Source organism: Rutilus rutilus (assembly GCF_951802725.1).
Source record: "Rutilus rutilus genome assembly, chromosome: 7".
NCBI classification, from domain to species: Eukaryota; Metazoa; Chordata; class Actinopteri; order Cypriniformes; family Leuciscidae; genus Rutilus; species Rutilus rutilus.
This window is the reverse complement of record NC_140221.1, coordinates 26,781,170-26,797,883: the sequence shown is the minus strand read 5'-3', so window position 1 is coordinate 26,797,883 and position 16,714 is coordinate 26,781,170. Positions and strand designations below refer to the sequence as shown.

The following is a 16,714-nucleotide window of genomic DNA, read 5'->3' as shown; positions in this document are numbered from 1 at the left end:
CTGTTCATTGTTTGTTCATGTAGGTTCACAGTGCATGTTAAAAAATGTTTAAAAAAATACAACCTTTGCTTTTAATAACATATTAGTAAATTTATATTTAGAAATTTTAGAAATTAATATCAATAATATCAATATTATTACAATTTAAAATAACTGGTTTCTGTTTGAACATACATTTTAAAATGTAATTCATTCCTGTGATGGCAAAGCTGATTTTTCTGCATCATTACTCCAGATTTTTCTAATATGCTGCTTTTCTCATTATCAATGTTGAAAATAGTTGTGCTGCTAAATATTTTTGTGGGAACTGTATGCATGTTTTATCAGCATTCTTTGATAAATAGAAAGTTCTAATGAACAGCATTTATTTGAAATATAAATATTATTTAATGCATTCTTGCTGAATTAAAGTTAAGTTACTTTATTTGAAAAAATTCCCCAAAAACTCTTGACAGTAGCGTAACATTAGAAGAAACAAGTTAGTGTAAAGGCACACACTCACCTGTGCAGTAGTTGCTGGTTAGGCATAATTTGCTCTAATCTGCTGGTGTTTGAGAGTTTGAAGCTGAGTACAGCAGGAGACGGAGTAGAGGTGAAAATCTTGATGATGCCGCTAGGGAAGGACAGGGTCATGTCTCCTGTGATCTTCACAATGCACCTAAAATCACATTTTACAGAGATCACACTCACAAAGAGCCACTTAAATATGTCAGAGCTTAGAATATCTAGACTAATGAACTAATTAATTATTTTAGAAAAATAAAAAATTTCCATTACTTTTTAATTCTATGATATTTCAAGGTTTTGTCGTCATGTGTATATTATGTAAAGTCTGTGTTGTCTTAGCAGGGCAGATGACATTAAACTCACTTGCTGGGATCTGCTCCTTTGAAATACGCATTAACAGACTCTGTGAATGCTACAGCAATGGGCAATGCATCCTGGGAAGCCAGTGTCACTGGACTGGGCCCACGAGATATCCCTATGAGGAAAATAATCAGGAGGAAGACAGACAATAAAAAAAACAGACATCCAAATATGAATAAAAAATAATAGAGGCATTCTGAGGAATGTGTTTCAGTTAAGATCATTTAAATCTCTGCAGTGACAAACAATGACAGGTCAACAGGTAAAAGCCAAGGAAAAGACATCATCCGCACTATTTCTGCCATGCATCCTCATCAGCTACAATGCATCAGACGCACAATAGTCAGTTTCACAATTAGAGATCATTCACATGGTGAGTCACAGAATGAGAGTAGTTATGGTTTAGCAGATGGGGCAATGCAATTGGTTGATCAAGGAGAGATGATCATTCTTGAGTCAGTTAGTAAGTTACAGTTCTTTCCACTCTACCTGCCGGAGTTTCACATCTCTTCTCAAATGTGGGCAGTTTCCCCACAAAAAGATCGTCCTCTTAATTCAAAATGAAGAGGAGGAAACCAAAAAAGGGAAAGAAAAAAAAAACAGGGCGAGAACACAGTTCACCAGTGAAGAATGAGGATGGAATGATCTGGTGAGTGATGTGTTGACCATACGATGAAATGCAATGTGTAGAATATTATTTGTGCATATTAGCTTTCCTTACACATGGACATGAATATTAAACATATATAAAAAAAAAACATTTTGAAAGATATCCTGTATCCTAATAACCATACAGTACATGAATGATGACTTTATTGTTATAATAATAAAGTAATAAATGTATTAAATTATAAATTATATGAAGTATTCATACATTTTGTAAGTCTGATGTGAATGTGGAAGATGTGAAAAAAGATTTAGTGTGTGCAGCTTGTGTTCACAGGAGTGTGTGAGACTGAAGACTCACCGACAGTAGGTGTGTTGCTGGTGCTCAGGGAGGTGTTGGAGCTGAGAGAGGAGGAGCTCTCGGCACGAGCCAGAGGAGCAGCAGGAGGAGGGCTAGAGTTGGACACCTTAGGAGGGCTGAACGGCCGGCCCTGCAGAAAACAACCAACTGATTAATAATTCACTGCATTCAGGGGGAATCAGGAAATATCTTCTTTACTCACAGCCTCATTGATGCCCGTCAGCTTGACTGCTGGCAGTTTGGGCCGTGACAATGGTCTTGGAGGAGGGACTATGGCTGCTGTGCCCAGGGGAGTAGTCGGCCTGTTTGGAGGTGGTACTGTGCGTGAAAAAAAATAAGATGACAAATTTTAGAACCACAAGAAGTACGAAAAAAAAGGGGGAAATACGGAGACAGCACCCTCTGAGCGTGATTTAAAAATCACCAATGCCGAAAAACACTCAAAATGTTGCTATACTGGATTTGGCATCACACAGAAAACAAGCTAACAGTCAAATCCAAAGATTACACCTGATGTTCAGTCACATGCAATGGCCAATGGCACAATATTAACATATAAAAAAATAAGCATAAGAAATTATAAGACCAGGTAAGGAAACTGAAAGAAACATGCACACTTTAAACCATCTTAGTCATTATGTTCTGATTTTAGAAAACATTGGATATGATGTTTCTGACCAAGTTTGTAGACACATGTTACTTTGTGTAGCTGAACCAAAATTATTTGGAAAAATAAAAAAATAGAAGAAAGAAATAGAAAAATACATTGAAAACAAAATGTAATGAATAAAATATACTGTATAAAACAAAATAAAATAAAATAAAACCAAACTTGGGTCCCACATTTTTGTATTTTTTTTTACTGTATCTAGCTAAGCAGTAATAAAGACTATGATGGCTTACATGTGATTATTTGGTTACATTTGTATTATTCAAATAAATAAACACAGAAAACACAAAAGTAAAAAAAAAAATCACCAATCAAACAACAAAAGTCAAATAAATCTAACTCTAACTGAAGAAAAAAAAAGAAAGAAATCCAAACAATTACAATGAAATAAAATAAATCTCAGTATATTTATCTCACTGTCATGTAGCCATGGGACAGTGTTGGAACATGCTTATGAAAACTCTCATTCCTCAATATTACCATCCTGCATGGATCGGGCTGGTGCTTCCTTTAGAGAGGGAGTGCTCTCCTCTTTTCCAATGCTGCCAAATGGGTCACCAGTCTCTCTGAAGAAAAGCTTAGGATGTTGAGACACAGGCACTGACCGAGGTCTCGCTGGTTGATGGGATGGTCCACGACATGGCACAAAGGCATCATTGAAGGCAATCCATTGGCTCTGGGCCCAGGACGAAAGTGTGTCTGGACCAGCGACAGGAGCACTGAGAGGGGGCTTGTGGGTAGCGTAGTCCTTAGGAAGAGCTTGTAGGGCCGGAGGTACGCTCAGAGCTCGAGTTGGGCCAGGACGGAGGGGGGCAACAGCCTCGTCTGGGAGAGAGGTGGAGGGAGGAAAGGGGAAAACAGGGAATGACGGGGTGCACGGCTTGGCGAAACCGGCAGGAGAAGGGAGTTTGGAGGGAACGGGCAAAGCAGGAGGCTCGGCAACATCAAGACCGATTGCTGAAGGAGAGGTGGGCTCCGACTGTAAATCCACTTCTGTTACAGGGGTCATCAGAGAGAAAAGAGTAATGATGCTTGTAAAAATGTACCACATACTGACAGGCATGCTGAAAAGACTACATGAAAAAATATGAAAGAAACACAGATGACCTGGATTTGTGTATATGCAAAGGAGGTGCATCTCCTCTCAATTTGTTCTCTTAATCTGAATGTGTAATACAGCTCTATATTTCACATAATTACATTAAGAAAATGTCACATAAACAGAAAACCAGTAATAATAAAAAGTAATTGGGGGAAAAGCCTTTTTTTAAATGATCAGTGAAAATTTTATATATATATATATATATATATATATATATATATATATATATATATATAAAATACAATTTAAATAGAGTAAAATATTATAAGAATACAATTATGAAACAATAAAATTAATACATATAAAAATAATGAAAATATAAATATAATTTTTAAAAACAAAATATTATAAGTGTACATAAAAAAAAAAAATACAACGGAAAATTTTTACAAAAATAATGTTCAAAATATTGTGGAATCCTACTGAAATATGTATTTTTAAATATCCCTTAAAACATACTGTAATGCAGTATTCCTAAGCAAATGATCAGCTAACCTTCATGCACTCCTGTTAGTCTTTACTAATACAAATACAAAAAATACATTAATAAATAAAATGACATAGACGAGGGGCAAAATGATACAAAATTGTTAAAAGGTGTCAGTGTGTAAATTCTGTCAACATTTTACTCACGCTTATATCGTTCCAAACCTGTATGACTTTGTTTCACACGAGAGTAAGTAAATGATTTTTGGTAAACTATCCTTTAAGTACAATAAAGTGTGTCTCTGTGCTTATCTTCTGTGAGCAGAAAATGTTAAAAAAACCCACTTATTTTCACAGATACATCTCTAAGAAATATTAGGATCTTTAACTGCGGGTGAGTTCAAGCAAAACATTCCTCTCATCATTCACATTTTTGCATATTTCTTTGCCATTAGGGTCAGTGTCTGTTATGGGAAAAGTTCTATTCTGACGATCATACTGCAGGCATGGGTTATAAGCATTACCTGGGTCTTCAAAAACCTCATCATTTAACTGCAGTGGGGAAGATGTAGGGAAAGATGTTAAGAAGAGAGAAGCCAGGTCTAAGAAAAAGAGCATTGAACAAATACAAAGCAAGGATGAGAAAAAAAGAAAGAAATCAATGTAAATGAGGCTCATTTAAAACATATTAAGGCATGGAAGAAATAAAATACTCAAAAGCTATGCAAAAACACCTAAATAGCACACCAAATTTATAATAAAATGCAAGTGCAATACCTTGCAACGTTACTAATATCCTCTTCACAGCTCTTTTTGTTCATTTGCCAGGTCAGAACTATAACAAGATCATGTTTGACAACGTCTGTGACACGGGGACTCTAAACTCCGCCCTCTGACCTCTGAAGGTGCCAATTAACTTTGGATTATGATTGGCCCTCGTGGATAAGGTCAGAGCTTGAATGACGGGTTGGATTTTTATAGTGACTGCATTGAGTGGCTTATCAGAGAGAAAAGCATTCACTTGTTTGCAAACAACGCCTTAATGTCAAACTAAAATGTACCCACAATATTTCTTCCAAAATAAAGTACTACAATAATATAACTAGTAAATCAAAACTCAAGTCTGAAATATTTCCAACAAAATAATTCAAATCAACAAAAAAAAACATTTATTTGCATATATTACGTACATAAATTCTGTTAAAACTACTTTGCACCTCATTTTTGTTAACCTACATCTAAAAGATAATATTTAAATTTGGTCAAAACCACATACTGTCAACTGCACTATTGCCCAAGATATAGAAGCTCCTAATTCCCAGATGTCAAAATAACATTTCATTTCAACAATCAAGGTCAAGAGCTTTCAGAGAGAGAGAGAGAGAGAGATGAGAACAGAGCGTGAGGAAACACTGACCGTACTCACGGAATACACACAGGAATCTTATTCATGGCTCAAGATCCAACGCATGTGTAAATCGTGCATAAAATCCATTTTTAATGTAAAACTGACATTTAATTCAATGGGAAATTTTTATGTGTGAATGGATTAACAGCATGGACAATTTACAAAGAATTAAATTTGTTTTGTGTTTCACAAATAAATCCTAGGGTGTGTACAATTCTGCAGGAAACTACGCCAACAGCATTCCTCCAAAAATAAGTCAAGAAACTCAATTATCAGCAAATAATTTAGTTCTTTTTTAAATCCCTGTTCTATATCAAAATGCAAAAAAACAAAAGTGAATAAAAATAGACTAAACAAGCAAACAACAAAAAATACGTTTTTCCCATGGTATTCACAAAAGATGTCATGCTAAAGCACAGGATAGATTGAGTGGGATATGAAGTCGCTGTGGGATATGAGGGTTTCCGTGACAACAGTAGCCTGAGCAAGCTCTCTAGAGGCGACTGTTGTGGACTGGAAAAGCCCAGACACTTTCCCCAGCCTGTAAGCATCATCAATAATAAAGGAGGTCAGACCTAAGACAAGCCTCCCAGAGACTGGGGGATGGAGGAGGTGGAAGGATGAATGACTTACGACTGTCTGCTTGTACAGTGTGTGTGTGTGTGTGTGTGGTCGATGAAGAACGTTTTGACTCCAACACTGCAAAGCTGAACTCTGTCACTGAGATTATTGTAGATGTTAACCAATACTTTACTGAAATGTGACTGTACTTTAATATACGTTAATGGCCGTTTTGTGAAACTCTGAGATATAAGGAAAAAGGGATTTGGATTTATAAACGATGTCTAACAACAATAGTTCCCTGATGTGGTAATGACATTAATACAGAGCTGTACCCAGAAGAGTGTGCATTTGCTGTATTACAACAGAGTGTATGTACAACAAGTATTACCTGACGAGTGGGGTAGAGATGAGCTGGAGCCGGTGCTGGTCGGGCCAAACGGATCCAAAGACAGCAGGTCATTACAGGCTAATCTACTGTTTGAAGGTAAAAAAAAAAAAAAAACTTATAGAAGTTGTACAACATAGTGCATAAATGGTTATAATTTTGATTAAAAAAAGGGTGAACAAATAAAGGTTAACAGCAAAATTTCTCTTACTCATTAAAGGATGGCTGTGGTATCTTGTGTCGTGTCAGTTCATCACCTGTAGATCAATGAGAAAATATGCAATTGAGTAACGGAGCAACTCTTCAGGCTTTATTTGTGATCTGCTGGTGGCCGGTTGCATAAACTGCTTTGACTAGTCTTAAAAGTTAGTCATCTAATTTTTTTCTTCCAAGACTGGTTTCAAAAATCAAGGTAGAATGGTCTAATTTGAATCGGGAAAGTAAGACTGATCACCTCTTGTCTTACTGCTGTTTGGTCAAACTAGTTCTTATAACAGTCTTAACATAGTGGCTGAGTTTATGCAACTGGCAGCTGCAGCCTGTTGCAAGACACCCCTTAAATGCAGTCTATAAATCCATCTGCAATTACAATTTCTTAACTTAAGGGGTTCTTGTAACTGGGCACTGCTCATTGAGTCCCGATTAAAAATGCAGCTCATGTGTTTCATGAAGTAAATATGATGTTATCAAATGAAATACTAGATTGTTGCATGTAAAAAAATAAAAAACCAACATGGAAGCCAGAAAACTACAATAGTCACTAATGTTTCTGACCATTTCTGAGTGCCATGTCAGTAGAGGACTTTGCTACATGAGACACATGTCCATGCAACCCCATTTGTCACACCAAATACATACATTTAAAATCACAAGCTATAAATGATCGGCATAGTACATTTGAAATGGTATGTATTTGAGACCAAATCCCAACGACATACAGTATATTATACACAAAGGACAATTGACAGTGTTAAAAGACAACAGCATAAATTAGTAAAGTTCATTTTTGTACAAATAAGTAATTTTGTAATTTGCACATTTTGTTTTTCATTTTTACTAGCTCCACAGGAATCCCTCATTCCCACCAACACAAATGCAGCTGCGGACCAAAGAGAACGAGTACGCTGACTAAGATTCCGGAGGAAAACTCACCTGTCTTTGGATTTACAGAAGGGAATGTGTGTTGTCGTGTCATTCCTACAGTGAGTATGTTTGAGATCCACATTTACAATAACATTCAGTTCTGAATATTCATCAGTTTATTCTATATGCCCATTTGTATGTCTGTTATATGCCTATTTGCCACCGTGCCACATATTACCGGTAAGTTTTAAACAGTAAAGAATGTGAGACACCCGTAAGGTTCTGGACTGACAGTAACACTGATCTGATCTATAATCGATATATTTGATATTACCCTATTGTATACTGGCCGATAGTACACTTTTTATTTTAACAGTATCAGATGATATTGGATGTTTAACTGTGCACATTTACTTTACCTTTGCCGTCAACCAATGGTCACTAAAGTTAATCTTTAAAAACACCTAATAATTTAATAATAACGTTAAAGGGGTCCTATTATGTTTTCATGCTTGATTGTTCAAAAAACATTAACAGCATTATTTTTCACATATTTTACATTATTACAGTACCTCTCTCCCCAGTCTGGCTCGAACACGCTGATTTCGATGAACCCCCTCCTTCCATAATACAAAATGTGCTGTGATTGGTAAGCTGGCCCAGTGTGTTGTGATTGGCACCGCTTGTTCGGTAAAAGTCCCACCCCTCCATTACTGCGACTTATTCTCTAGTGTAAATATTAAGGTTGTTTCAAACTTCCACTTCGAGCCCAATTCAGACCCTGACAATGTTAACGAACAAGAGGATTTTGCAGAACGGATTTCATGCACAGACTTTGCAAGCATGGATTTGGTATGGTTTTTGTAATTTTCTTATACATTATAGATACGGTGTTATCCACCATTTAATCGTGATATTTGTCGGAAAACTAAGATAATACAATCAGTAATCGATCACTAAACCATGGTTCATTTTCCTAAGGAGCGGTGAACCGTCTTACAAAAGCGAGATTACAAAAACAACAGAAAACAAGCTGTTCTTCATAAAATATGCAGCGCACATATAAAATTTGGGGTTTTAATGTCCAGACACAGTGTTTAAAATAAAGGTTTGTCAGCCTTAGGAAGGTCAAACAAATGAGTTTTGGAAACACTGTGGGGAAAAAAACAGCGTCTCTTTGACATAGCGACAACACTGTCTTCTCTAATGCAGCTCAACCAGGCCTCGTCCCCTTTTTTGCGTATTCTGTGGGTGGAGATTACTTAAATGAGGAACATTGTGACTTCCTAAGATCCAGATTTTTTTTTATTGTAGTCCAAACGAGCCGTTCGCTGTAGTTCTTGAAAAGTGGATTCTGTCAAATAAAATATCTCCCTTTGGAGTGGACTTTGAGCTTTGAAACTTTGCAGATCTTTTTGATCATGCTCAAACAGCAACATTGCACACTAACTAAAGTTGAAAAATTGGAAAAGCATAATGGACCCCTTTAAATATAATCTTTAGATAATCTCAAAATGAATATACTTTTTTTATATACTGTAAATTATAATATCGTAATACCTAAATTCACTTGTAGCACTGCAGCATTTTTAAATTCTGTCCAACAACATTAAGCATAATTCGTGTTGACCACAAAATCTAATTGTAAATTGTATTTAAATAAGTTTCCTTTAACATATAGAGAAAGAATACTTACAATAGCATCTTAGTGTGATTTAAGATAAAACAACATGAATTGGATTAAAGGACTTATCGGATAAAATTATCTGCCAGATCTTATCAATTTCAGCGCGTGCAGGAGGTTGTGGTAAATGCGCTCTTTGAAGAAATGTTTACCGTTTGAGTGCAAGAATAACAAAACGTTTCTACTGTGATCTCAATTACTATGTCTTACGGATTTAAAGTATGCGAAACTTTCCTAGGAGGTTAAAATCGTCGCTCTTGATGCGAGAACATGCCGCAGTGTAAACACTACATTCTGGCATGCATCTGTGTTCGTTTAAGACACAATTTACTGGAAAAATGTAAAATTATGATGGATAGAAAAACATAAACACACAATTAAGCAGTTAATCTTGCTCATGGCTTAAGGAGGCAACGCTGTGCTACTCAGATGAGGAAAAAATGGGAGAAGATGTTTATTTTCTCATGGGATGAGTTGGCTTTGGAGGGGTCACCAGAGCAACATGAAGGAGGCTTGGCGAGAAACGTCATGGCCAAGAAAAACGAAAAAGAGAAGTCAAAATGGCAGGCGCTCTCCAGAGCCAAACCTTCAGAGTGACATAGGGATGGAGGGAGGACGAAAAAAAAAAGGAATACTCACTGGACTGGTTCTTCTTCATATGAACCTGGAAATGAAAACAGGCTTTTATTAATGAGAGTGAGAGGAGTTATGAAAACAGCTGAAGACATGAAGTGCTTCATCCCCACATTCATTCAATGGATATTGGCCTCACAGGACGAAAAGCACACACACAAGAACGAGCAGAGAACCGCACTAGTGGGATTGCATATTCAAACCATCAGTTCAGAAACAATATTCTGCAGGCAGTTTAAACATGAGGAAATGAGTGGCAGATAATTCAACCAAATTCACTACCGGGATTGTTTTGAGGCTGAGAAATGTCAACAAGAGTCAGCTAGCAAAACGGCAATAAATGCACAAAGATGGGCTTGGTTTATTGTGTATTCAAAGTGACTCATATGAAGCATCTCTGAACGAGACTCTGTCAAAGTGGATGGAAAATAATTTCACTTGGTGTTCGATGAAAAGAAACGCATCAGAAAAGCAACATAAAGAGCGTAAACGAAACTAAATGATAAATTGTGAAGGAAAAACTTGTGGAAACACACAAACAAATACACATGCATGCATAAAGAAAAGTGAAGGCATGGTTCAGTCCCATAGGCAGAGACTGGCAAATGGGTTCAATTACAGCACCCAGGCCACACACCCGCCAATGAAACAGAGAGAGAGAGAGAGAGAGAGAGAGAGAGAGAGAGCACATGAAGGGAAAAGAGAGACAACAGAAGACTAGAGGAAATGGAAAGCTCAATAATACCAATAATCTACAACAGATGACATGGCATTCGTCATCACCTAGATTTCCTTACTTGACCAAAACTGCCATAAAACAGATCCGCCTAAAAATTAAACAGACCCACGAAAAGAAGAGAGACTGAGAAAGGAAACACAAGTATGATATGAGACACAAAGACAAATGTTCAATAAGAACATTGTGAGTGTAGTTTTTGAGATGTGTAAATATTTCAGAGGTTAATCTGAGTGATTACTGAGCACATTTGGAAGAAGACAGAAAGCTCAAGCTGGGTGAAATGAATGATGAAGAGCCTCCCTAAAAGATGTGTGTTAATCCATCTCAAACAGAGCAAACAGAGGCGGCAGTGAAGGTGTCTAAAGTAAACTGTGCTCACTGAAAACACAAGCTGGCACTTGTGAGGATGTGTTATTGCAGAAATACATCACTCTGTCATTTCAAAGCGTCACAAAGGGATGAAGAGCGAGGGATGGGAGAGAGAATGTAAAACAAACACAAAAGGCGAGACTGAGAAGCAGAACAGATGAAATCTTGGGCATAAAGAGAAAATCATAGTTACAAATGATGCAACTGATAACTAACCTAACCAACTTGTTTTTATTCTGTCCATTACATATCTAATATTTATCAAATCATAAACAACACAAATATGCACTACCTTTTAAACCAGTAAGATTTTTAAATGGTTTTTTTTTGTTTAATCTATTATGCTCAACAAGGATGCATTTATTTTTTCAAAAATATTGTAAAAACATTGTAAAAACAGTAATATTGTTAAACATTACTACTATTTAAAATATATATATATTTTTTTTTTTAAATGTAAATGATTCCTGTCAGGCAAAGCTGAATTTTCAGCATCATTATTCCAGTCGTCAGTGTCACGTGATCCTTCAGAAATCATTCTAATAGGCTGATTTACTGCTCAAGAAATATTTCTTATCACAGTTGAAAACAGTTGTGCTTTGCTGAATTTAAAAGTTCAAAAGCATTTATTTGAAATAGAAATCTTTTGTAACATTAAAATTGTCACTTTTGATCTATTAATGCATCCTTGCTGAATAAAAATATTAATATCCTTCAAAAGAAAAGGAAGAAAGCTGCAAACATTTAATAAGAATCAGGGACATCATTATTTTAAACCAACTCTGAGCATGTCAAGATATTGGCCACCTTTATTAACTAAACATCCTTTTGTTACAGGCACAACTCTTGCTTCCATGTGTCCGTGTGTGCACGCGTTTACCTACGTGATCTTACTCATTAGAAACAGTCCCTCCATGCTTCCTGTGGTGAGATTTCAGGCAGGAAGTTGCATGGGTTTGTTTACCAACAGCACACACACACACACACACACACAGATGGTCCACAGGCCTAACACACACACACAGCTCACAGTCTGTGCAGGAGGAACTGCTTGACCACACAACTCTACGTGCACAAAATGACAGAAAAGTAGGTCACCTTTGCACGAACCAGTACATGTGTGATGTCACCCATTATGTCATGATGACCAACCCAGACTCAAACTACTTGAGATTTATTAAATGCTCATTCCCTCACTGGAAACGTTTAACGTCCGTTGGGCCTAAACAATATTGTTTTCAATGAGCCAGTTAAATCCTTATATTGACCACAGGTGCATAACACACACACACACACACACACAAACATACAAAATAAAATTGTACTCAAGCACAAATCAGGATTGTTAAAAAAAAATGTGTGAAAGCATTTGCTTAATCTCTGAGGTCTGCCTGTAAATATCATAATCAAACAGTGCCCTCTAGTGTCTGGGAAAATTGAGGTTTCGTGGGAAGAGATGAAGACTGAATATATCAACCAATCACAACTCTCTTTGCTGACGCTGTACAATCACCCTTTATAGAGGGAGACCAGCTGCATTATTCTGTGTATGAATGAATGTGTGAGAAAGGTCTGTATATGAGGAGTATATGGTCATGGGATCTTTACACAAGGTGTGTGTTCTTGTGTGATGCGTCTCTTACGGCAGGGGTGGGCGAGAGGGTGATGTTTCCAATAGAGGCCTTCAGCTCATCGATGGTGGCTTTTTGTTGGTGTGTGCCGTTGTTGGTCTGCACGGGTTTGATCTGGACGTGGAATTTTCTTGGCTCATCCTCATCTTCTGAGTCACTGGATGAATAAAAGGAGTTCTCTTTGGCATGTGATCAGAACTGTTAAGGAGAATGGCTCGCACACAAAAAAAGCGTGGGGGCATGAAAAATCATCTTAGTATCTTGAGCTAGATGGTTAAAAATATCAGATTTTGTGTTTTATTTTTATTTATTTTTTTAACATGTATTCTAGTCCACACAGAGTGATGACGCAGCTTCGGTAAAGAAAACAGAAGAATGAAGAAAATCTGATGGGAAGGAATGACTTGGCAGCGATTCAGAAAAAAAAGTGCAACAAAGAAAAATATCACAGTATGTTCTCAAGCCAAAAAAAAGTGTTCAGAGTTTACATTGAGTAGAGGCGATGAAAGAGATAAAGGAAAATGTTTCTGTGGCTGAGATGAAAGCGTGTGTGAGGGATTGGGGGGGGGGGGATGGAAGAGATGGATCTGGAGTAAGGATATCATTCTCGTTGACTTCTGGTCGGATACAGAAGCCCTCCTCGTCCAGCTGAGGCACATTCTGCAGAAAAAACACAGAACACACCACAGACAAAATCCTATTATTCACACTCTTCAATACATCAAAGCACAAGCAGAGTCCGACTGAGGTAAAACACACCATTGTTAGCAATATCACAAGAAGTATTTACACTGTGTTGTCTTTACTTAACATTGTAACAATTATAGACAATCCTTCAACAACATTAGGCCACCACTCACGGCGTTATGAAGATCTATAGCACCGTAGAAACCCGGGGGAGCTCCGTTGGAAGCGTTCTGAAAGAAGGATGAACAAAAGAGGCTTTGTGGGTGCGACTCGCATGGAATTACTCCAAAATAACCAGAAAGAGCATACTTTGATGAGAAAATTAGTTTCATATTATGAAATTTCAGAAAAACACCTTTAGTTTTGTATTAATTCAAACATTAAAAATACTGATTATTTTCTCCAATAATAAGAATAAAATTAAGAAGCAAATAAATGTAATTAATAATTATATATAAATAAGCATAAATATACTCACAACCGCTTCTACTTCAGCTGATTCACTATTCAAAACAGAGGAAAAAAGTTGAATGAGATTGAATGAAATGCAAAAATTACTATGCAAAAAGAACATTACAATTAGTCAAACACAATACCTACTGTTCCAAATTACAAAATGATCAATACCAAAATACTCTTATCTTAACCTCTGTCTGTGATGAAATATATTTTTTTTATCTTCCTGTCACATCAAGTATCTCACAAAATAATATGAAGAATGGTAAGTTTCAGAATGTAGTCAACACATTTTTTAATTGTTTAAAAATTCTGTAAGAAATGTGCTAAAAAGAAGTGAGAACACAGTGAAATAATATTCAAAACTTACGTGGAATCTGTGTCTTTATCTCTTCGTCGGCCTGGTATGGCAAAGGTTTTTCTTTTTCTGGGTTTGGCACCTAAACAGACACAGCAATGATTGTAACAAATCTAGACAAATATGGTTCCATCTGAAACAGATGTACGTCGCCTTTAAAATAAAAAGCAAACTAAAATTCAGAGTGAATTATTATAAAGAGATTTAATTACAGACATTGAAGAAAAGTTATATAAATAAATAACAAAGAAAAAATGGGAACAGAGACAAAAAATAAATACAAATTAATTCACACAGACCTTCTGTGGCGATCGAGACATTACATTCCTCAAATTCGATGGGCCCTGTAATGAAAACAGATAAACAAATACAAATAATTGAAGGGATGTTGTGTTGTGTTACAGTATCTTGAATTCAAGAATAATGTTTTTTTAATATAATTAAATGTAATAATACAACTTTTTACAGTGTTACATAAAAACTTCGGTTACACTTTATTTTAAGGTGTCCATGCAATTACAGTGTAATTATACATTTAAGTACCGAGTAATTAATTAACATGTACTTACTACAGAAGGAATAGTGTTTGTTTGGTATAGGTTTAGTTGCATGTAATTATGCATCATTTACTGTTGTTACTACAGGACTGTAAAATAAGGTGTTGCCAAATCTTGTACTTAAGTCCTCAAAAAAGAAAAAAGAAAAAGAAAAAAAGGCACACAGACACACACGGGTCAGATTCTCTGGTAAACAAATGTACAGTCATCAATGGGTCTTGTGGCAATCAGCACAATCTGACTTCCTTTTTAAGCCAGAGCACGTAGTTCACAGCCAGCATGCAACACACACTAACAGATGCACACCCAAACAAATGTCTGGAAGCACTTCTGTTGTTAACCTCAGAAATCAAACAAATACAGGCAGGTCCAATGCAATGATGTGCAGCACTGATATAGAACTTAGTCAAATGCTGTTTAGTCTCCACTGAAAATATGAATTAATATAGCAGTGAAATGACACACGGACGGCTGCAAAAAAAACAACAAACTGCACGCTTCATTTCTTGCTCATCAATTTTGCATATTTACCTCCAAGCTTTAACACTTTGAACGTGACCCATTTCCACACTGACACATAGGGATGAAAGCAAACAAACTCTGCTTTACCATTTTCACTGTAGTCAAAATAGTCAAAATATGGAATAAAATGAAATCTAATTTTAATCTGATATCACCGTTACTAACCCCAGTTAGTTTGGCTATAGATTCTCAATAAATACCCTGAACAGCATATAAATATTCATTCTGTGCTTTCGTGACTAGCCGTAAAGAGAGGAGAGATGCCCCTCAGTGCTCTAAGAGCCCTTTGGAGCGGGTTTTCTTTTGTGTTAATGCGCGTAAAAGCTAATGCTTGTCCAAGAAAACGAAAGACAGCATTTTACTACAACCAGACCTCAGCAAGAGAGCCCGGGGTGCTATTTTCATTGCACAGAAAATGCCTTGACCTGAAAAAACAAAAGCGTGTGATATTTAACTCAAGCGGCTCAATAGAGTTTCCCTGGAGAACAGCGTCCGTGAGAGGACCTCATGCGCACCGTTCAGAGCGGTCACGGCAGGCACACATCATACTGACGTAGATACAGTATGACTGATCTACTCTACTGCACCAGATCACTTCACTCTCTCATCACTCTCTTCCTGTTTGTTTAAGATCATCTCTGATCACACAATCAAAACTAAAGGTCACACACTCTCAGTTCACACACATGCACACAAACACACACACATGAATAATGAAAGACCCACCTGAATTAAAATCACACTAAACTCTTAGAACAAAATGTATTTGATGAGAGATGTCATGAACCACACACGCACAAAGACACACACTAACCTAACTGTCTTATTAGGGACATAGCAAAGATTATATTTTAGTTAAATATAATAATTACAGTGCTATGCATAAGTTTAGACACCCATGCTAAAGTTGACTAAAAAGAGGAATAAAAAAATCATCTTTTGGAAATTGAACTTAATGCCTTAATTTAAAAAATTAGGAAAAATCCAACCTTTAAGGACACCAATTTTCTTTGTGAATGAATAATGTATCGTAAATAAATAAATGTTCTTCCTTAAAATACAGGGTGCATAAGTCTGGACACCCCTATGTTAAATTCCCATAGAGGCAGGCAGATTTTTATTTTTAAAGGCCAGTTACTTCATGGATCCAGGATACTATGCATCCTGATAAAGTTCCCTTGGCCTTTGGAATTAAAATAGCCCCACATCATCACATAGCCTTCACCATACCTAGAGATTGGCATGGTTTTATTTCAGTTAGCCTAATAGCTGGTTTGATTTGCATTGAGAGATGATCTTATGGAAAGTACTCCATGCCATTCTCTAGGTATGGTGAAGGCTATGTGATGCATAGCACTGTATATACAATAAATAAACTTTCAGAAAAAAACAACAACATTTATATAATTTATAGAATTAACAACAAACAAACAAAAACTGCAAAACAACTTCAAAATAAAATGAAACCTAAGCAAAAGCGAAAAAGCGAAACGAACAAAAAAGCAAAGCAAAGCAAAAACAAAGCAAATTGAGGCTTTATCAGATTTACTGATAGTCTCCAAATAATAGCCAAATTAGAAAGACGCACAAAACTGAATTTTTTTTA

General features: G+C 36.4%; 1 protein-coding gene across 3 annotated transcripts in view; it reads right to left on the bottom strand.

Annotated features, from left to right (window-relative positions):
• fcho2 (FCH and mu domain containing endocytic adaptor 2) overlaps window positions 1-16,714 on the bottom strand; it is a 47,365-nt gene that overhangs the window by 6,038 nt on the left and 24,613 nt on the right. The window contains exons 9-24 of one of the 3 annotated variants that reach the window (XM_084412920.1): window positions 14,329-14,373; window positions 14,042-14,111; window positions 13,694-13,718; window positions 13,389-13,445; window positions 13,131-13,188; window positions 12,541-12,716; window positions 9,796-9,820; window positions 6,601-6,646; window positions 6,393-6,478; window positions 4,557-4,634; window positions 2,985-3,497; window positions 2,037-2,152; window positions 1,835-1,964; window positions 1,357-1,416; window positions 871-982; window positions 503-658 (exon numbers count right to left, since the gene is read on the bottom strand). In XM_084412920.1, the coding sequence (XP_084269046.1) occupies window positions 503-658; window positions 871-982; window positions 1,357-1,416; window positions 1,835-1,964; window positions 2,037-2,152; window positions 2,985-3,497; window positions 4,557-4,634; window positions 6,393-6,478; window positions 6,601-6,646; window positions 9,796-9,820; window positions 12,541-12,716; window positions 13,131-13,188; window positions 13,389-13,445; window positions 13,694-13,718; window positions 14,042-14,111; window positions 14,329-14,373 (1,753 nt within the window). The remainder of the gene's footprint in view (window positions 1-502; window positions 659-870; window positions 983-1,356; window positions 1,417-1,834; window positions 1,965-2,036; window positions 2,153-2,984; window positions 3,498-4,556; window positions 4,635-6,392; window positions 6,479-6,600; window positions 6,647-9,795; window positions 9,821-12,540; window positions 12,717-13,130; window positions 13,189-13,388; window positions 13,446-13,693; window positions 13,719-14,041; window positions 14,112-14,328; window positions 14,374-16,714) is intronic. The other 2 variants (XM_084412918.1, XM_084412919.1) reach the window with 2 other exon arrangements.